This window comes from Trachurus trachurus (assembly GCF_905171665.1).
Source record: "Trachurus trachurus genome assembly, chromosome: 10".
NCBI lineage: Eukaryota > Metazoa > Chordata > Actinopteri > Carangiformes > Carangidae > Trachurus > Trachurus trachurus.
Genome location: NC_139894.1, coordinates 19568835 through 19589442, shown reverse-complemented (window position 1 = coordinate 19589442; position 20608 = coordinate 19568835). Strand labels below are relative to the sequence as shown.

Genomic DNA, 20608 nt, shown 5'->3' with positions numbered 1-20608 from the left:
CAAACATATAGAATGTGAATACGACCAGCTCCACCTACAAACTGAGGCTGGGCTCCGAATCTATAAATATAACGCCACTTTTTAGCTGATACAAGTTCAACCATCATCAGAGTTTTTTGGTCAGAGCGGAGCTGATTTTTGAAATAAACAATGATGAGAATAATAATAGATTTAATTATCAATACATGATTATAAATCTGCGTTTCAGCACCTTTTCATACAGGTGAATAGTTTACTCTCCGCACTACGTTAGTAATTCCAGCGCTCAAGAGTCCTATTTTTAACATATAATTTGACATAAGAGTTTAATACATTTAATCAATACATCCTGGACAGAGAAGCCCATCTCCACATTTTCGGCGAAAAGATTACAAAGGCTACTTCAAAAGGAACTCTTCCTTCGTTGACGCATCATCGCTACAATAACAATAGGTGGTGCTGTTACACTATTTATCACCACAGTGGTTGTGTGTGTGAGGGGGGCATCCTTTTTCATGTGCATTCAGTAGCAACCTATTGAGAGGGGTTGAAAGAACCGACCGAACAATCTTCATCATTTTGCTAGAATGATGTTACTCGCAGACGTTTCGTGTTCATTCTTCCCGAGAAGAAACTGAAAATCTCAAATAATTATTGACGGATTCAAGACCGCTTTTGCCAAACCATGGCGGTAACGGGCATCAAAGGACAACGACTGGATGTGTGGATTTTCTTTTGTCTGGGGCTACTGATTGGGATTAAATTGGAAGGGATCACTGCTCAAATAAGATATTCCATTCAGGAGGAATCTAAATCAGGGTCTGCAGTAGGGAATGTGGCCAAAGACCTTGGGTTAGATCTTGGAAGATTGACAGACAGAAATCTGCGCGTTGTATCAGGGACAAAGCAGGATCTGTTTAAGGTAAATCCGAGGGATGGAGTTTTGCTAGTCAACCAGAGAGTAGACCGAGAGGAGCTATGCACGAAAACTGTTCCCTGCATCATGAATCTGAAAGCGGTTGTAGAAAATCCTCTCGAGATGCACCAGGTAATTATTGAAATACTGGATGTAAACGACAATTCTCCAAAATTTCCCGAAGAAAACTACACATTGGAGGTGTTGGAGTCCGCTGTTGTGGGATCTCGATTTCAAGTGGAAGGAGCTCATGACTTAGATGTCGGTCTGAATTCCTTACAGTCATATAAGCTAAACCATAACCAGTATTTTCGCGTGGAAACGGAGGAATTCGGGGAGGATGGAAAAGTTCCTTTCCTGGTTTTACAACGACCTTTGGATAGAGAACAGAATGCTCAACACTGGTTACTATTAACAGCTGCAGACGGAGGAAAACCATCAAAATCTGGTACAGTTAATATCACTGTAATTGTGTCTGACATAAATGACAACTCGCCAGTTTGTGATAAACAGAAATACACTATAACAATAAAGGAAAACGCGGCTCCAGGGACATACTTGTTGACAGTAAATGCATCTGACTCGGATGAGGGGATGAACGGTGAGATAGAATATTCTTTAAGGGGTAAACTTAGAGGACTCTCGTCTGACCCGTTTGAATTGGACAGCAGAACTGGTCGACTAACAGTGAAAGGGGGCCTTGATTACGAGGGAAAACAAGTCTATGAGATTAAGGTATTGGCTGCGGACAAAGGTACCTGGTCTCTTTCCACACACTGTAACGTGGTTGTTAGAGTGGAAGATGTGAATGATAACCAACCCGAGATAGAAATCACATCTCTTTCAAGTCGAATTCCAGAGGATGCACCTCTGGGCACGGTGGTGGCGCTTATGGGTGTGACTGACCTCGACTCAGGTGTGAATGGACAGGTGGTGTGCAGTGTGCTCGGCAATTTACCTTTCGACTTAAAGCCATCCCCCGATGGACAGTCGTACTCTTTGGTCACCAAGGACTTTCTGGATAAGGAAACAATACACAAGTATGACATTACAATAACAGCTAAAGACTTAGGAACTCCGCCGCTTTCATCTACAAAGGTGATACAGGTAGATGTGGTAGATGTTAATGATAACAGACCTTTGTTCACTGAAAGCCCATATACTTTTTATGTGCCTGAAAATAATAAGGCCGGGATATCAATTTTTTCTGTGAGTGCAAAAGATGCGGACGTGGGTGAAAATGCGGCAGTCACATATTCACTCCACAGAAACAGTCCAGGACAAACTGTGACATCCTTTTTAAATATAAACGAAGCCAATGGCACGATTTCAGCGCTAAAAAGTTTTGACTTTGAAACAGTGAAAACTTTCCAGTTCCACGTTGTTGCGTCAGATTCTGGAACTCCGCCACTAAGCAGCAACGTCACAGTCAACGTGTTCATTCTGGATCAGAACGACAACGCTCCAGTCATCCTGTATCCAGTCAGCTCTAACGGTTCTGCTGAAGGTGTGGAGGAGATTCCCCGCAATGTGAACGCAGGACACTTGGTGACTAAAGTCAGAGCCTATGACGCTGATATCGGATATAACGGCTGGTTACTGTTTTCACTGCAGGAAGTTACTGACCACAGTCTCTTTGCTTTGGACCGCTACACAGGACAGATCAGAACACTTCGCTCGTTCACAGAGACAGACGAGGCCGAGCATAAACTGGTCATACTGGTCAAAGACAATGGGAACGTTTCACTCTCAGCAACAGCTACTGTGATTGTCAAACTTGTGGAGCCCAAAGAGGCTTTTGCAGCTTCTGATGTTAAAAGTTCAGCAAAAGCAGATGAGGATAATAATGTGACTTTTTACTTGATGATAACTTTGGGCTCAGTTTCAGCACTTTTTCTCATCAGTATCATCGTGCTGATTGCAATGCAGTGCTCAAAGACTACTGACTATACATCTAAATATCTACAAGAGACTAATTATGATGGGACACTGTGTCACAGCATCCAGTACAGATCTGGAGACAAGCGCTACATGTTAGTTGGACCCAGGATGAGTATAGGATCTACTATAGTCCCTGGCAGCCATGCGAATACACTGGTGCTTCCTGACAGAAGGAGAACATCTGATGAGGTAAATGTTTTCATTACTCATGTGTTTTGACACATTATTTGGGAAAATTGATGTTTCTTTTCCTTTCGAGTTCTGTCTTTCGGTGCTGATGTTAAATATCGCTGTCCATGGTGCTGAATTTCCTTTTGCTAGCATTATGGTTAATAACAGATGCCCATCTCCTGTTCTGAATACATTTAGTGTTCCATGTTAACTTATCATTCCTATATCCAAACATAGTTATGATCAAAGCAAATCGATAGTGTACTGAACAAAATATAGATGTGAATGAGCTTTTCAGTGAGTGTGTCCTGCTCTAAATTGAACAGATTGGATCACTGCTAGATAAAAATGACCGAGGATTGTCATTTAACAATAGAGGTTCAACAAATCAGAGCCACATCCTGATTGGAGGCTGCTGAGAAACATACTAAACAAGAGGAAGTGGCCAACCTATATTTAAAATGAAACTTTGAGATTTTAATTATCTCATCGTTCGTCCTTTTCTATTGAACATAGTGTTCCCAAGCAAAGGCCGGTGGCCACATGGTGTCAGTATGGCATAAATGATGGTTGTGTAGCTCAATCTGCACAGGCCCGGCCCATCAGGATCATATTCTTACGGAGTATACGGAGCACACATCGTAGAGGATGTATCAAGTAAAAAACGGTACATTTACATGTAAGTGCTTCTATTTGAGAATGACGAAATGGATCTAATTAAAGTGGTTCGATGAGCACGTGGATCATTGTATTTACTTTAGAGAAACCATCCTTATTTGCTTCAAAATGGAAGGACGAGGACAAAGACACCGAGTGAATTGCTGGTGGGTTGCCGGGATTTTGTTGCTGTGCTTTGAGAAGCGGATTCTGGCCCAGCTCAGATACTCTGTCCCTGAAGAAGTACAAGTGGGATCCCCTGTTGGAAATGTTGCTAAAGACTTAGGTCTTGACACTCGCACCTTGGCAGACAGGCGGTTTCGTATTGTCTCTGGTCCAAATCATGCACTGTTTCAATTAAACCAGAACAATGGAGTTTTGTATGTTGGAAAAAATATGGACCGCGAGGAACTCTGTGATGGAATCAAGGTTTGTCTGATAAACCTAAAAATTGTTGTTGAAAACCCCCTAGAAATACATTACGTGAGCGTTGAAATAGTCGATGTCAATGATCATTCACCCACTTTCCCAGAGAATGATCAACGACTGGAAATAGCCGAGAATACTCATCCAGGTACTCGTTTTCAAATTCATGCCGCAAGAGACCCTGATGTCGGAACACACACAGTTCGATTATATAAATTGAACCCAAATAACTTCTTTGATATAGAAGTGAGGGATAGCGAGGATGAAAAGACTCCCTTTTTAGTGTTGAAAAAGTCCTTGGACAGAGAACAAAAGGCAGAACATAGGTTGGTATTAACGGCGCTGGATGGCGGCAGTCCGTCCAAATCCGGGAACCTTAATTTAACTATAACTGTGTTAGATGTAAATGATAATCGCCCCGTGTTCAGTAAGGATACATACAGTGTGTCATTACATGAAAATGCACCGATAGGAACTCTTGTAATACAATTAAACGCTACAGATTTAGACGAAGGTACGAACAGTGAAATTGAATATTCCTTTGGGAAAACACAAAAGAAAAAAGTGCACGACACGTTTGAATTAGACAGTGTAACTGGTGAGATTAGAGTTAAAGGAAAAGTGGACTTCGAGGACACGGAGATTTACAGACTAGATTTGCAGGCGTCAGATAAAGGCCAGCCACCTTTGACTACCGATAGTAGAGTTGTAATAAAAATTGGAGACGCTAATGATAACGAGCCAGACATCGAAGTAACATCACTGTCCAACGTCGTCCCCGAGGATTCAAAGCCTGGGACTGTCATCTCTCTGATTAGTGTCACAGACAGAGATTCTGGCGTTAATGGAAAAGTTATTTGTAAAATCTCGGATAATGTTCCTTTTGATTTGACGCCATCAATAGAGGAAAACATGTTTTCTCTTGTCACAAAAGGAAGATTAGACCGAGAAGCTGTGTCTCATTATGAAATCACCATAACAGCTACAGACTGTGGTGAGCCTTCCCTGTCTTCTACAAAAACATTGCGTGTTGAGGTGTCAGATGTAAATGATAACAGGCCAGTTTTTAGCCAGAATCCATTTGAACTTTATCTGTTAGAAAACAATACCCCTGGGGGATCAGTTTATTCCGTAACTGCTGCTGATAATGATGTGAATGAAAACGCAGCGGTTACATATAGTATTGTAAGAGGAGATGGGCTGCGGGGTGATATGACATCTTTCCTGAGTGTAAATTCGGAAAACGGACAAATATCCGCACTAAAAAGTTTTGACTTTGAAACAGTGAAAACTTTCCAGTTCCACGTTGTTGCGTCAGATTCTGGAACTCCGTCTCTAAGCAGCAACGTCACAGTCAACGTGTTCATTCTGGATCAGAACGACAACGCTCCAGTCATCCTGTATCCAGTCAGCTCTAATGGTTCTGCTGAAGGTGTGGAGGAGATTCCCCGCAATGTGAACGCAGGACACTTGGTGACTAAAGTCAGAGCCTATGACGCTGATATAGGATATAACGGCTGGTTACTGTTTTCACTGCAGGAAGTTACTGACCACAGTCTCTTTGCTTTGGACCGCTACACAGGACAGATCAGAACACTTCGCTCATTCACAGAGACAGACGAGGCCGAGCATAAACTGGTCATACTGGTCAAAGACAATGGGAACGTTTCACTCTCAGCAACAGCTACTGTGATTGTCAAACTTGTGGAGCCCAAAGAGGCTTTTGCAGCTTCTGATGTTAAAAGTTCAACAAAAGCAGATGAGGATAATAATGTGACTTTTTACCTGATGATAACTTTGGGCTCAGTTTCAGCACTTTTTCTCATCAGTATCATCGTGCTGATTGCAATGCAGTGCTCAAAATCCACAGACTACACCTCTAAATATCTACAAGAGACTAATTATGATGGGACACTGTGTCACAGCATCCAGTACAGATCTGGAGACAAGCGCTACATGTTAGTTGGACCCAGAATGAGTATTGGATCTACTATAGTTCCTGGCAGCCATGCCAATACACTTGCGCTTCCTGACAGGAGGAGAACATCTGAGGAGGTAAATATTTTTATTGTTTTTAATTAGTCATATGACATATGCTCTAATACACCATTAGTGAAAGTTGATGCAATTTTTCTTTTCCGTTTTAGTTAGTATTCTTTGTTTTTTCACTGTTGGTGTGAAGTGTCGCTGTCCGCGGTGCTGAATTTACATTCTCGTTCTACCCCAATGTACATTTCTTTTTCTTGGCATTATGGTTGATGGCATATTGATCTTATTAAATTATCGCCTTCAGTGTTGAGTACTGAACAAAGTCCAGTTGTGGACGAGATTTTCAGTGCACGTATTCTGATCTATGGCGCATAAATGACATAGATCGAAACCGACGAGGTTGTATGTCATTTAACAATACAGGTTGAATAATAATACATCTGGACTACATTCTGATCGGGGACTCCCGAGAAACAAAACATGTTAGAGCGTATCTGGAAAAGGCAGATTTCACAAAGTGATACTTTAGACGATATTTTAATTAGCTCATCGTTTGCCTCTCTTCTACGGACCTATGTGCAGCATATAGAATTGTAAAGGTTTCAAGCAAAGGCCGGTGGCCACATGGTGTCAGTATGGCCTCGATTATGGTTGTGTAACTCCATTTGCACAGGCCCTGCCCATCAATGATAGGGGTGGTATGCTTACTGAGTCCACATCGTAGAGTAGGCTATGTATCAAGTATTATGAAAGGCGCTAGACATTGATGCGTCAACTTCAATTTGAGAATAGAAAAATGGATCTAATTCAATTTGTTCGATGAGCACCTGGATCATTGAATTTATTTAAGAGAAAGTCGCTTTATTTGCTTCACAATGGAAGGACAAGGACAAAGACACCGAGTGAATTGCTGGTGGGTTGCCGGGATTTTGTTGCTGTGCTTTGAGAAGCGGATTTTGGCCCAGCTCAGATACTCTGTCCCTGAAGAAGTACAGGTGGGATCCCCTGTTGGAAATGTTGCTAAAGATTTAGGTCTTGACACTCGCACCTTGGCAGACAGGCGGTTTCGTATTGTCTCTGGTCCAAATCATGCACTGTTTCAATTAAACCAGAACAATGGAGTCTTGTATGTTGGAAAAAATATGGACCGCGAGGAACTCTGTGATGGAATCAAGGTTTGTCTGATAAACCTAAAAATTGTTGTTGAAAACCCTCTAGAAATACATTACGTGAGCGTTGAAATAGTCGATGTCAATGATCATTCACCCACTTTCCCAGAGAACGAGCAGCGACTGGAAATAGCGGAGCATACCCCTCCTGGTACTCGTTTTCAAATTCATGCCGCAAGAGACCCTGATGTCGGAACACACACAGTTCGATTATATAAGTTGAACCTGAATAATTTCTTTGATACAGAAGTGAGAGATAGCGAGGATGACAGGATACCGTTCTTAGTCCTGAAAAAGCCCTTGGACAGAGAACAAAAGGCAGAACATAGGTTAGTATTAACGGCGCTCGATGGCGGCACTCCGTCCAAATCTGGCAACCTTAATTTAACTATAATTGTGTTAGATGCCAATGATAATCGCCCCGTGTTCAGTAAGGATACATACAGTGTGTCATTATCTGAAAATGCACCGATAGGAACTCTTGTAATACAATTAAACGCTACAGATTTAGACGAAGGTTTGAACAGCGAAATTGAATATTCCTTTGGAAAAACACAAAAGAAAAAAGTGCACGACATGTTTGAATTAGACAGTGTCACTGGTGAGATTAGAGTTAAAGGAAAAGTGGACTTTGAGGACACGGAGATTTACAGACTAGATTTGCAAGCTTCAGATAAAGGTCAACTACCCTGGACCGCCGAAAGTAGAGTTGTAATAAAGATTAATGACGTGAATGATAACGAGCCAGACATCGAAGTAACATCACTGTCCAACGTCGTCCCCGAGGATTCAAAGCCTGGGACTGTCATCTCTCTGATTAGCGTCACAGACAGAGATTCCGGTGTTAATGGAAAGGTTATTTGTAAAATCTCGGACAATGTTCCTTTTGATTTGACGCCATCAATAGAGGAAAACATGTTTTCTCTTGTCACAAAAGGAAGATTAGACCGAGAAGCTGTGTCTTATTATGAAATCACCATAACAGCTACAGACTGTGGTGAGCCGTCACTCTCCTCTTCAAAAACCTTGCGTGTTGAGGTGTCAGATGTAAATGATAACAGGCCAATTTTTAGTCAGAATCCTTTTGAACTTTATCTGGTAGAAAACAATACCCCTGGGCAAACAATTTATGTTGTACGTGCTGTTGATAATGATGTTAATGCAAATGCAGCAATTACATATAGTATTGTAAGAGGAGGTGGGCTAGGCGATATGACATCTTTCCTGAGTGTAAATTCGGAAAACGGACAAATATCCGCACTAAAAAGTTTTGATTTTGAAACACTGAAAACTTTCCAGTTCCACGTTGTTGCGTCAGATTCTGGAACTCCATCACTAAGCAGCAACGTCACAGTCAACGTGTTCATTCTGGATCAGAACGACAACGCTCCAGTCATCCTGTATCCAGTCAGCTCTAATGGTTCTGCTGAAGGTGTGGAGGAGATTCCCCGCAATGTGAATGCAGGACACTTGGTGACTAAAGTCAGAGCCTATGACGCTGATATAGGATATAACGGCTGGTTACTGTTTTCACTGCAGGAAGTTACTGACCACAGTCTCTTTGCTTTGGACCGCTACACAGGACAGATCAGAACACTTCGCTCATTCACAGAGACAGACGAGGCCGAGCATAAACTGGTCATACTGGTCAAAGACAATGGGAACGTTTCACTCTCAGCAACAGCTACTGTGATTGTCAAACTTGTGGAGCCTAAAGAGGCTTTTGCAGCTTCTGATGTTAAAAGTTCAGCAAAAGCAGATGAGGATAATAATGTGACTTTTTACCTGATGATAACTTTGGGCTCAGTTTCAGCACTTTTTCTCATCAGTATCATTGTGCTGATTGCAATGCAGTGCTCAAAATCAACAGATTACACTTCTAAATATCTCCAAGAGACTAATTATGATGGGACACTGTGTCACAGCATCCAGTACAGATCTGGAGACAAGCGCTACATGTTAGTTGGACCCAGAATGAGTATTGGATCTACTATAGTCCCGGGCAGCCATGCAAATACACTAGTGCTTCCTGACAGGAGGAGAACATCTGAGGAGGTAAGACAGTTTTCAGATGTAAACGAATTTATTGTCCATGTCAGAGAATTCACTGATGTTTACATTAAATCACTTCCTGCTGAAAGAGAATGTTACCATTAGAGATACAAGTGTTAACAGTCAGGTCTGTACAAGATTTAATTAGGTCCATAAATACCATTTATCTCTTTCTAAAAAAAAAAGAGGAAATACTATGTTGAGACCTTTGCTCCATATTAGGTTTCACCATCGATGGCCAGTGATCTAGCGCTGTCCAAGGTGCTGAAGTGTAGTTTTGGTGCGTCGGTCATAATGTGATGATTTTCGATTTATATTTCAGCTGAAGCTCGGTAATGCGTATTTTCTGTGCAACATAATTGAGCTTTTCCGTGAGGACCTCATTGCAATATTTCATGGCCTGTAAGCCAAAATTGAGAGATCCCGTCAAGAGAATATCTGACTGAAGTTAACTTTGAAGTTTCGTGCAGCATTTCTAATTCATTGGCAAAACAAAACTTTATTTGGGATTTTATCCCATTTAAATTATGGTGGTCTATTGGTAAAGCCTTCAAAATTACATAAGTTATGTCCAATACAATGCATCCACTATTGGCATTTTGTTTTTGTTTTTCCGGATATCATTTTTTTGATCATATAATTATTCACATTATTATTTCATATGACTGCAAAGAAAGAAAACGTAGTACAAGCAATCAAAACTTCAAAAAGTGGATTCAAAACGCTTTTGCAAAGTCTATCATGAGGATACACTAGTGTCTTTGATTGAATCGCAGTTTGCTCTAAATAAGCCCATAATGTTTTCTGTCCACAAGGTGTCAGTGTCATATCAGGATCAGCTATGTTAAACTGCTGGCCCTGCCCCTTCCAGAGATGTTTTGTGCTAGTGAACAGTCAGGAGACAGCGCACTTTCAAGAAAAAAACGAGCGTTGCCGTTGCGCATTTGCACAGATAAACTCTAAATATGGCACAATATTACACAGTATAGTTTGCGGCCTTGACAATTTCGCATATCGTAAGGACAGTGAGTGGATACGATATAATACTTTAAGCTGTTACGATGGGAGCCGGAGGACAAAGACGAGGGATACACTACTGGTGTGTAGCCCTCTGTTTCTCTGTGATGTTGAGCATTGTGAAGAGGGCTTCAGCTCAGATAAAATATTCAGTTCCAGAAGAAGCAAAAGTGGGATCTGTTGTTGGAAATGTCGCTAAGGATCTAGGACTGGACATGAGCTCGTTGGAGGACAGACGGTTTCGTATTGTCTCTGGGACTGAAGATGGTCATTTTGATGTCAGTCAGAACAATGGCGCGTTACATGTGCATAAAAACATCGACCGAGAGGAGCTCTGTGGACGCACTTCTCCTTGCTTAATAAACCTGAAGATGGTAGCTGAGAACCCAATGGAAATACATTACGTGGCGGTGGAAATCGTTGATGTAAATGATAACTCACCTAGTTTTCAAGAAGAGGAAAAAGTATTAGAAATATATGAGTCTACACCACCTGGTAAACGCTTCCAGTTACCAAGTGCCCGCGATCCAGATGTTGGCATCAATACAGTACGCCTATATAAATTAAGTCAAAATGATTATTTTGGCATACAAATCAGAGAGAGAGGCGATGATAAGATAACATTTTTAGTTTTGCAGAAGTCACTCGATCGGGAAAAGCACCACGAGCACCAACTAAAACTAACAGCAATTGATGGTGGAAATCCACCAAGATCTGGGACTCTTAATGTAACAGTCATAGTCCTCGATTCAAATGATAACCATCCTATTTTTAGCCAAGAAGTGTATTCAGTAACAATACCAGAAAACGTGAACGCAGGGACAAGTGTAATTACTGTTAAAGCAACTGATGTCGATGAAGGAGTAAATGGAGATATTGAGTATTTCTTTGGAGGGGAACTTGACCCTAAAATATATGACATGTTTGTGTTAGATAAGGGCAGTGGTGAAATTCGAGTTAAAAGCGAAATTGACTTTGAAAAGCTTGACGTTTATAAATTAGATGTCCATGCAACTGACAAAGGACAGCCTCCAATGAGTACTGATTGCAGGGTAGTCATCAAAGTCCGAGATGAAAACGACAACAAACCTGAAATAGAGATTACATCCCTGTCAAATATGGTACCTGAAAATTCAAAACCTGGCACAGTGGTTTCTCTTATTAGTATCACAGACAAAGACGCCGATTTAAACGGGAAAGTAATATGTAGTATTTCTGATAACGTGCCATTTGAATTAAAACCCTCATTTCAAGAGAACATGTACTCCTTAGTTCTGAAAAATCGTTTGGATCGAGAATCAGTTTCGCATTATGACATTGAAATAAAAGCTACGGACTGCGGCCAGCCTCCCCTATTTACATTCAAAACTTTAAGTATTGACGTATCTGATGTGAATGATAACAACCCGGATTTTTTGCAAAATCCAATTGAACTTTACCTGCCAGAAAATAACGTACCTGGAAATACTATATTTTCTGTTACCGCCTATGATAAAGACTTGAATGAAAACGGTGCTTTAAGTTACAATATTATTAGGGGAGAAGACAATCATATTAAAACGGCTGCATTTTTAAACATCAACTCAGATAATGGAGAAATCTCAGCTCTAAAAAGTTTTGACTTTGAAACACTGAAAACTTTCAAGTTCCACGTTGTTGCGTCAGATTCTGGAACTCCGTCACTAAGCAGCAACGTCACAGTCAACGTGTTCATTCTGGATCAGAACGACAACGCTCCAGTCATCCTGTATCCAGTCAGCTCTAATGGTTCTGCTGAAGGTGTGGAGGAGATTCCCCGCAATGTGAACGCAGGACACTTGGTGACTAAAGTCAGAGCCTATGACGCTGATATAGGATATAACGGCTGGTTACTGTTTTCACTGCAGGAAGTTACTGACCACAGTCTCTTTGCTTTGGACCGCTACACAGGACAGATCAGAACACTTCGCTCATTCACAGAGACAGACGAGGCCGAGCATAAACTGGTCATACTGGTCAAAGACAATGGGAACGTTTCACTCTCAGCAACAGCTACTGTGATTGTCAAACTTGTGGAGCCCAAAGAGGCTTTTGCAGCTTCTGATGTTAAAAGTTCAACAAAAGCAGATGAGGATAATAATGTGACTTTTTACCTGATGATAACTTTGGGCTCAGTTTCAGCACTTTTTCTCATCAGTATCATCGTGCTGATTGCAATGCAGTGCTCAAAATCCACAGACTACACCTCTAAATATCTACAAGAGACTAATTATGATGGGACACTGTGTCACAGCATCCAGTACAGATCTGGAGACAAACGTTACATGTTAGTCGGACCTAGAATGAGTATTGGATCTACAATTGTCCCGGGCAGCCATGCCAATACACTAGTGCTTCCTGACAGGAGGAGAACATCTGAGGAGGTAAGGGAATTTTCAATTATAAGTCACTATATTGTTTCAGTCAGATTATGTGGGTTACATAAAAAACTTGCCCTCATACAGTAGCCACGTTAAGAGATTAAAAAAAAAAAAAAAAAAAAAAAAAACAGAGTTAGGTCTTGTAAATTTATGTCAGTGTGTTGAGACTGCTATACTGTATTTGGTGATATCTGGTTTCACCGTCGTCGCCATTTTTGCGCCATCCAAGGTGCTGAAGTGTAGTTCTGCGTAATGGTCATGTTGTGATGATTTTCAACCTGGAAGCTCGGTTACGTGCCTTTTTTACACAAAAAACATTCAGCTACTTACTGTAGTGGGGACATGTACGTCAATATAAGACATATTTAATGGTCAGCCCACTGATATGAAGTTGCGTTTTGTGATATTGTAAAGACTGTCAAGACAGAGTGAGCCGAAGTCTAATTTTGAAGTTTTGTGTAGCCTATTAAATTCATTGGCAAGAGCAAACTTGTGTTTTTAACCCGTGATAGTCCGTTAGAAAAGCCTTAAAATTTACATAAATAATGTCCATTACAGTGGAAACAGTATGGATACAGTTTTGCAACATGTTTTCTTTTTACTTTCGGGAGTCCGATTTTTTGTTGATATATTACTGCCAAGACACAAAAAGTCAATCAAACTAAAATATATGTGCATGCAATGTGTTTAATGTGATGATAAAAACGTAATAGAACTGGAATCTATTCATATGTTGTCCTGGTGAGAAACTGTGTAAAATTGTTTCTTGGATCAATACGATACAAAGCAAAAACTGAATGAACTCCACTTGAAAACGGTTAGTAAAATAAACATGTATTATAGTTTATTGGTTTTAAAATACACTGCTATCTTTGCTTGAATCGCCGTTTGCCTTAAATGAGCTCATGTTGTTCTCAGTCCACGAGGTGTCAGTGTCATATCATGATATACTGTTGAGTTGTACTGTTGGCCCTGCCCCTTCCAGTGAGGCTTTGTGTTTGTGGATAGTCAGGAGACAGTAGGCTACCTTCAGGAGACAAAAACGAATATTGTCGTTGTGGCTTTTATACAATCAAACTGAAAATATGGGACCAATTTGCAGAGTATATGTTGCGTCTTAAGTCATTTCCCCTTTCGCAAGGACTGTGAGTGGATACAAATATAATTTGAATCTCAGCTGATACGATGGGAGCTGGAGGACAACGGCGAGGGATACACTACTGGTGTGTAGCCCTCTGTTTCTCTGTGATGTTAAGCATTGTGAAGAGGGCTTCAGCTCAGATAAAATATTCAGTTCCAGAGGAAGTACAAGTGGGATCTGTCGTTGGAAATGTCGCCAAGGATCTAGGACTGGACATCAGCTCATTGGAGGACAGACGGTTTCGAATTGTCTCTGGTACTGAAGATGGTCAGTTTGAAGTCAGTCAGAACAATGGCGTGTTACATGTGCATAAAAATATCGACAGAGAGCAGCTCTGCGAAAGCGCTTCGTCCTGTTTGATAAACCTGAAAATGGTCGCTGAAAACCCTATGGAAGTACATTATGTGGCGGTGGAAATCGTTGATGTAAATGATCATTCACCCAGTTTTCAGGAGGTAGAAAAAATATTAGAAATATCTGAATCTACAACTTCAGGTAAACGCTTCCAGTTGCCAATTGCCCACGACCCAGATGTTGGCATCAATACAGTACGCCTGTATAAATTAAGTCAAAACGAATATTTCAATATACAAATGCGGGAGAGAGGAGATGATAAGATAACATTTTTAGTTTTGCAAAAGCCTCTCGATCGGGAAAAGCACCACGAGCACCAACTAATACTTACGGCAATTGACGGTGGGAATCCACCGAGATCTGGGACTCTTAATGTAACAGTCATAGTCCTTGATTCAAATGATAACCATCCTATGTTTAGCCAAGAAGTGTATTCAGTTACATTACCTGAAAATGTGGACGCAGGGACAAGTGTAATTACTGTAAAAGCAACTGATGTTGATGCCGGTGCAAATGGAGATATTGACTATTTTTTCGGTGGGGAACTTGACCCTAAAATATATGACATGTTTGTGTTAGATAAGGGCACTGGTGAAATTCGAGTAAAAGGCGACATTGATTTTGAAAAGCTTGACGTTTACAAATTAGATGTCCATGCTACGGACAAAGGACAGCCTCCAATGAGTACTGATTGCAGGGTGATCATCAAAGTCCAAGATGAAAACGACAACAAACCCGAAATAGAGATTACATCCCTGTCAAATATGGTACCTGAAAATTCAAAACCTGGCACAGTGGTTTCTCTTATTAGTGTTACAGACAAAGACGCCGCTTTAAACGGCAAAGTAATATGTAGTATTTCTGATAACGTGCCATTCGAATTAAAACCCTCATTTCAAGAGAACATGTACTCCTTAGTTTTGAAAAGACGCTTGGATCGAGAATCGGTTTCGCATTATGACATTGAAATAAAAGCTACGGACTGTGGCCAGCCTCCCCTATCTTCTGTCAAAACTCTAAGCATTGATGTATCAGACGTGAATGATAACACCCCGGATTTTTTGCAAAATCCAATTGAACTTTACCTGAGAGAAAATAATGTACCAGGAAACACAATATGTTCTCTTACAGCCTCAGATAAAGATATTAATGAAAATGCGGCTTTATCGTATAAAATCATCAGGGAAGAAGGTGGTCAAATTATAACAGCTGCATTTTTAAACATCAACTCAGATAATGGAGAAATCTCAGCTCTAAAGAGTTTTGACTTTGAAACAGTGAAAACTTTCCAGTTCCACGTTGTTGCGTCAGATTCTGGAACTCCGTCACTAAGCAGCAACGTCACAGTCAACGTGTTCATTCTGGATCAGAACGACAACGCTCCAGTCATCCTGTATCCAGTCAGCTCTAATGGTTCTGCTGAAGGTGTGGAGGAGATTCCCCGCAATGTGAACGCAGGACACTTGGTGACTAAAGTCAGAGCCTATGACGCTGATATAGGATATAACGGCTGGTTGCTGTTTTCACTGCAGGAAGTTACTGACCACAGTCTCTTTGCTTTGGACCGTTACACAGGACAGATCAGAACACTTCGCTCATTCACAGAGACAGACGAGGCCGAGCATAAACTGGTCATACTGGTCAAAGACAATGGGAACGTTTCACTCTCAGCAACAGCTACTGTGATTGTCAAACTTGTGGAGCCCAAAGAGGCTTTTGCAGCTTCTGATGTTAAAAGTTCAGCAAAAGCAGATGAGGATAATAATGTGACTTTTTACCTGATGATAACTTTGGGCTCAGTTTCAGCACTTTTTCTCATCAGTATCGTCGTGCTGATTGCAATGCAGTGCTCAAAATCAACAGACTGCACTTCTAAATATCTACAGGAGGCAAATTATGATGGGACACTGTGTCACAGCATCCAGTACAGATCTGGAGACAAGCGTTACATGTTAGTTGGACCCAGAATGAGTATTGGATCTACTATAGTCCCGGGGAGCCATGCAAATACACTAGTGCTTCCTGACAGGAGGAGAACATCTGAGGAGGTAAGACAGTTTTCAGATGTAAAGGAATATATTGTCCATGTACTCAGAGAATTCAATGATGTTTACATTAAAACACGCCCAGTGTTAAAGGGATAGTTCAACATTTTTGAAAATTGGCCCATCGCCATGATCCCCCTAGTAATAGCAGTAGGTGGCTATTACCTTTAATTGTTGGTCCAAGCTGCTTTTAGATCGGGGGAGAAGAATACCGAGCGGCGCAGCTACACTACGGAGGCTAATGGAATTTCTTGGTTTTGCTCATCAAACTCAGCAAATACACAACCAAAAAACTCAAAAACGCTGTGGTGGACAAGTTGTGACCTGCACATTTACCACGCTATGAGATAATAGCGGAAAGTTAAGAGAAGTGAAGCAAATACTCGGAACTACTTTCTTCAGTGAACCACTGGTCGGAGGGACACAGTGTGCGCACCTCAGCCAGTGCCGTAGTATACGGACGTATCTGCAGTAAACAGGCGCTTTTGAAATCACTCCGCCGAGCAGCCGTCTAGAGTGTAAAGTCCGACTTTGCCTCTAAAACAACTCCATCTCGCAACTTTCCGCTATTATCTCATAGCGTGGTGAATGTGCAGGTCACAACTTGTCCACCACAGCGTTTTTGAGTTTTTTGGTTGTGTATTTGCTGAGTTTGATGAGCAAAACCAAGAAATTCCATTAGCCTCCGTAGTGTAGCTGCGCCGCTCGGTATTCTTCTCCCCCGATCTAAAAGCAGCTTGGACCAACAATTAAAGGTAACGAACCTACTGCTATTACTAGGGGGATCATGGCGATGGGCCAATTTTCAAAAATGTTGAACTATCCCTTTAACAGTCAGGTCTGTAAAAGATTTATTTAGGTCCATCAATATCATTTATCTCTTTCTAAGAAAAGGAAATATGTTGAGACATTTGCTCCATATTAGGACTCACCATCGATGGCCAGTGATCTAGCGCTGTCCAAGGTGCTGAAGTGTAGTTTTGGTGAGTCAGTCATAATGTGATGATTTTCGATTTATATTTCAGCTGAAGCTCGGTAATGCGTCTTTTCTGTGCAACATAATTGAGCTTTTCTGTGAGGACCTCATTGCAATATTTCATGGCCTGTAAGCCAAAATTGAGAGACCATCAAGAGAATATCTGACTGAAGTTAACGTTGAAGTTTCGTGCAGCATTTCAAATTTTTTGGCAAAACCAAACTTTATTTATTTTGGATTTTATCCCATTTCAATTATGGTGGTTTATTGGTAAAGCCGTCAAAATTACATAAGTTATGTCCAATACAATGCATCCACTATTGGCATTTTTTTCCGGATATCATTTTTCTGATCATATTATTATTCATATTATTATTCATGTTTCCTTATGTATGACTGCAAAGAAAGAAAAAGTAAGTTAACTTATTTCTTGGATTAGTGCATGCAATCAAAACTTCAAAAAGTGGATTCAAAACACTTTTGCAAAGTATATCTTGAGGCTACACTTTAAAACACACAAGTGTCTTGGTTTGCTCTAAATAAGCTCCTAACGTTTTCTGTCCACAAGGTGTCAGTGTCATATCAGGATCAACTGCTATGTTAAACCGCTGGCCCTGCCCCTTCCAGACATGTTTTGTGCTAGTGAACAGCCAGGAGACAGCGCACTTTCAAGACAAAAACGAGCGTTGCCGTTGCGCATTTGTACAGATAAACTCTAAATATGGCACAATTTTACACAGTATAGTTTGCGGCCTTGACAATTTCTTATATCTTAAGGACAGTGAGTGGATACGATATAATAATTTAAGCCGATACGATGGGAGCCGGAGGACAAAGACGAGGGATACACTACTGGTGTGTAGCCCTCTGTTTCTCTGTGATGTTGAGCATTGTGAAGCGGGCTTCAGCTCAGATAAAATATTCAGTTCCAGAAGAAGTAAAAATGGGATCTGTTGTTGGAAATGTCGCCAAGGATCTAGGACTGGACATCAGCTCGTTGGAGGACAGACGCTTTCGTATTGTCTCTGGGACTGAAGATGGTCATTTTGAAGTCAGTCAAAACAATGGCGTGTTGTATGTGCATAAAAATATCGACAGAGAGCAGCTCTGCGAAAGCGCTTCGTCCTGTTTGATAAATCTGAAAATGGTCGCTGAGAACCCCATGGAAGTACATTATGTGGCGGTGGAAATAATTGATGTAAACGACAACTCACCGAGTTTTCAGGAGGAAGAACATTTAATAGAAATTTCTGAGTCCACTGTCCCTAGCAAACGATTCCAGTTGCCAATTGCCCACGACCCAGATGTTGGCATCAATACAGTACGCCTGTATAAATTAAGTCAAAACGAATATTTCAGTATACAAATTCGAGAGAGAGCCGATGAAAAGGTCCCATTCTTAGTTTTACAGAAGCCTCTAGATCGGGAAAAGCACCATGAGCACAAACTAATAGTAACAGCTACTGACGGTGGGAATCCACCAAAATCAGGGACTCTCAATGTAACAGTCATAGTCCTGGATTCAAATGATAACCATCCTATATTTAGCAAAGAAGTGTATTCGGTAACAATACCCGAAAATGTGGGCGCAGAAACAAGTGTAATTACACTAAAAGCAGCTGATGCGGATGAGGGTGCAAATGGAGATGTTGAGTATCATTTTGGTGGTCAAATTGATCGGAAAATATATGACATCTTTGTTTTAGACAAAGATACTGGTGAAATTCGAGTAAAGGGGATAATTGACTTTGAAAGGGTTGATATTTATAAGTTAAATGTCCGTGCTAGTGACAAAGGACAACCTCCAATGAGCACAGACTGCACTCTAATCATCAAAGTAATCGACGAAAACGACAACAAACCAGAAATAGAGATAACGTCCCTGTCAAAGATGATACCTGAAAACTCAAAACCTGGGACTGTGGTTTCGCTTATTAGTGTTACAGACAAAGACGCCGGTTTAAACGGCAAAGTAATATGTAGTCTCTCTGATAACGTGCCATTCGAATTAAAACCCTCATTTCAAGAGAGCATGTACTCGTTAGTTCTGAAAAATCGTTTGGATCGAGAATCAATTTCGCATTATGACATTGAAATAAAAGCTACGGACTGCGGCCAGCCTCCCCTATCGACAGTCAAAACTCTAAGGATTGATGTGTCAGATGTGAATGATAACAATCCGGAATTTTTGCAAAATCCAATTGAACTTTACCTGCCAGAAAATAACGTACCAGGAAACATAATATTTTCTATTACTGCCTCGGATAAAGACTTGAATGAAAACGCTGCTTTAAGTTATAACATAGTTAGAGAGGAAGACAGTCATGTTACAATTGCTGCATTTTTAAACATCAATTCAGATAATGGAGAAATCTCAGCTCTAAAGAGTTTTGACTTTGAAACACTGAAAACTTTCCAGTTCCACGTTGTTGCGTCAGATTCTGGAACTCCGTCTCTACACAGCAACGTCACAGTGAACGTGTTCATTCTGGATCAGAACGACAACGCTCCAGTCATCCTGTATCCAGTCAGCTCTAATGGTTCTGCTGAAGGTGTGGAGGAGATTCCCCGCAATGTGAACGCAGGACACTTGGTGACTAAAGTCAGAGCCTTTGACGCTGATATAGGATATAACGGCTGGTTACTGTTTTCACTGCTGGAAGTTACTGACCACAGTCTCTTTGCTTTGGACCGCTACACAGGACAGATCAGAACACTTCGCTCATTCACAGAGACAGACGAGGCCGAGCATAAACTGGTCATACTGGTCAAAGACAATGGGAACGTTTCACTCTCAGCAACAGCTACTGTGATTGTCAAACTTGTGGAGCCCAAAGAGGCTTTTGCAGCTTCTGATGTTAAAAGTTCAGCAAAAGCAGATGAGGATAATAATGTGACTTTTTACCTGATGATAACTTTGGGCTCAGTTTCAGCACTTTTTCTCATCAGTATCATCGTGCTGATTGCAATGCAGTGCTCAAAGACTACTGACTATACATCTAAATATCTACAAGAGACTAATTATGATGGGACACTGTGTCACAGCATCCAGTACAGATCTGGAGACAAGCGCTACATGTTAGTTGGACCCAGAATGAGTATAGGATCTACTATAGTCCCTGGCAGCCATGCCAATACACTAGTGCTTCCTGACAGGAGGAGAACATCTGAGGAGGTAAGAATTATTTCAGTTTTAAGCAAATATTAATTTGACGCACCAGTGAATTTATCGCGGATTACATTTACAAAGAAGTCCGTTGATAGGTAAAAGTTTAATTAAAACATTACAAATATTTTTCCCAACATTGTCCAAGGTGCTGAAGTGTAGGTGTCGCGATGTGGGTCACACTGATTATCTTGAGTTGAGATTTGGCTT

At 41.0% G+C, this 20608-nt stretch overlaps 5 protein-coding genes across 5 annotated transcripts; all 5 read left to right on the top strand.

The window, feature by feature from the left end:
- Window positions 1-664: 664 nt before the first annotated feature.
- LOC310992237 (protocadherin alpha-8-like) lies at window positions 665-3055 on the top strand (the record flags this gene model as incomplete). Its single annotated transcript, XM_083980256.1, has 1 exon — window positions 665-3055. One exon carries the CDS (start codon window positions 665-667, stop codon window positions 3053-3055), a length of 2391 nt encoding a protein of 796 aa, XP_083836382.1.
- A 738-nt stretch (window positions 3056-3793) lies between these two features.
- LOC310992236 (protocadherin beta-15-like) lies at window positions 3794-9706 on the top strand (the record flags this gene model as incomplete). The annotated part of the gene is made up of 3 exons (XM_083980255.1): window positions 3794-6145; window positions 9211-9303; window positions 9623-9706. 3 exons carry the CDS (start codon window positions 3794-3796, stop codon window positions 9704-9706), a joined length of 2529 nt encoding a protein of 842 aa, XP_083836381.1.
- A 655-nt stretch (window positions 9707-10361) lies between these two features.
- Window positions 10362-12803, top strand: LOC310992235 (protocadherin alpha-8-like; the record flags this gene model as incomplete). Its single annotated transcript, XM_083980254.1, has 1 exon — window positions 10362-12803. The coding sequence occupies one exon, from the start codon at window positions 10362-10364 to the stop codon at window positions 12801-12803; it is 2442 nt and encodes an 813-aa protein (XP_083836380.1).
- A 1098-nt stretch (window positions 12804-13901) lies between these two features.
- LOC310992234 (protocadherin alpha-8-like) lies at window positions 13902-17365 on the top strand (the record flags this gene model as incomplete). Its single annotated transcript, XM_083980253.1, has 2 exons — window positions 13902-16277; window positions 17282-17365. 2 exons carry the CDS (start codon window positions 13902-13904, stop codon window positions 17363-17365), a joined length of 2460 nt encoding a protein of 819 aa, XP_083836379.1.
- A 684-nt stretch (window positions 17366-18049) lies between these two features.
- LOC310992233 (protocadherin alpha-8-like) lies at window positions 18050-20440 on the top strand (the record flags this gene model as incomplete). The annotated part of the gene is made up of 1 exon (XM_083980252.1): window positions 18050-20440. The coding sequence occupies one exon, from the start codon at window positions 18050-18052 to the stop codon at window positions 20438-20440; it is 2391 nt and encodes a 796-aa protein (XP_083836378.1).
- Between the last annotated feature and the right edge of the window lie 168 nt (window positions 20441-20608).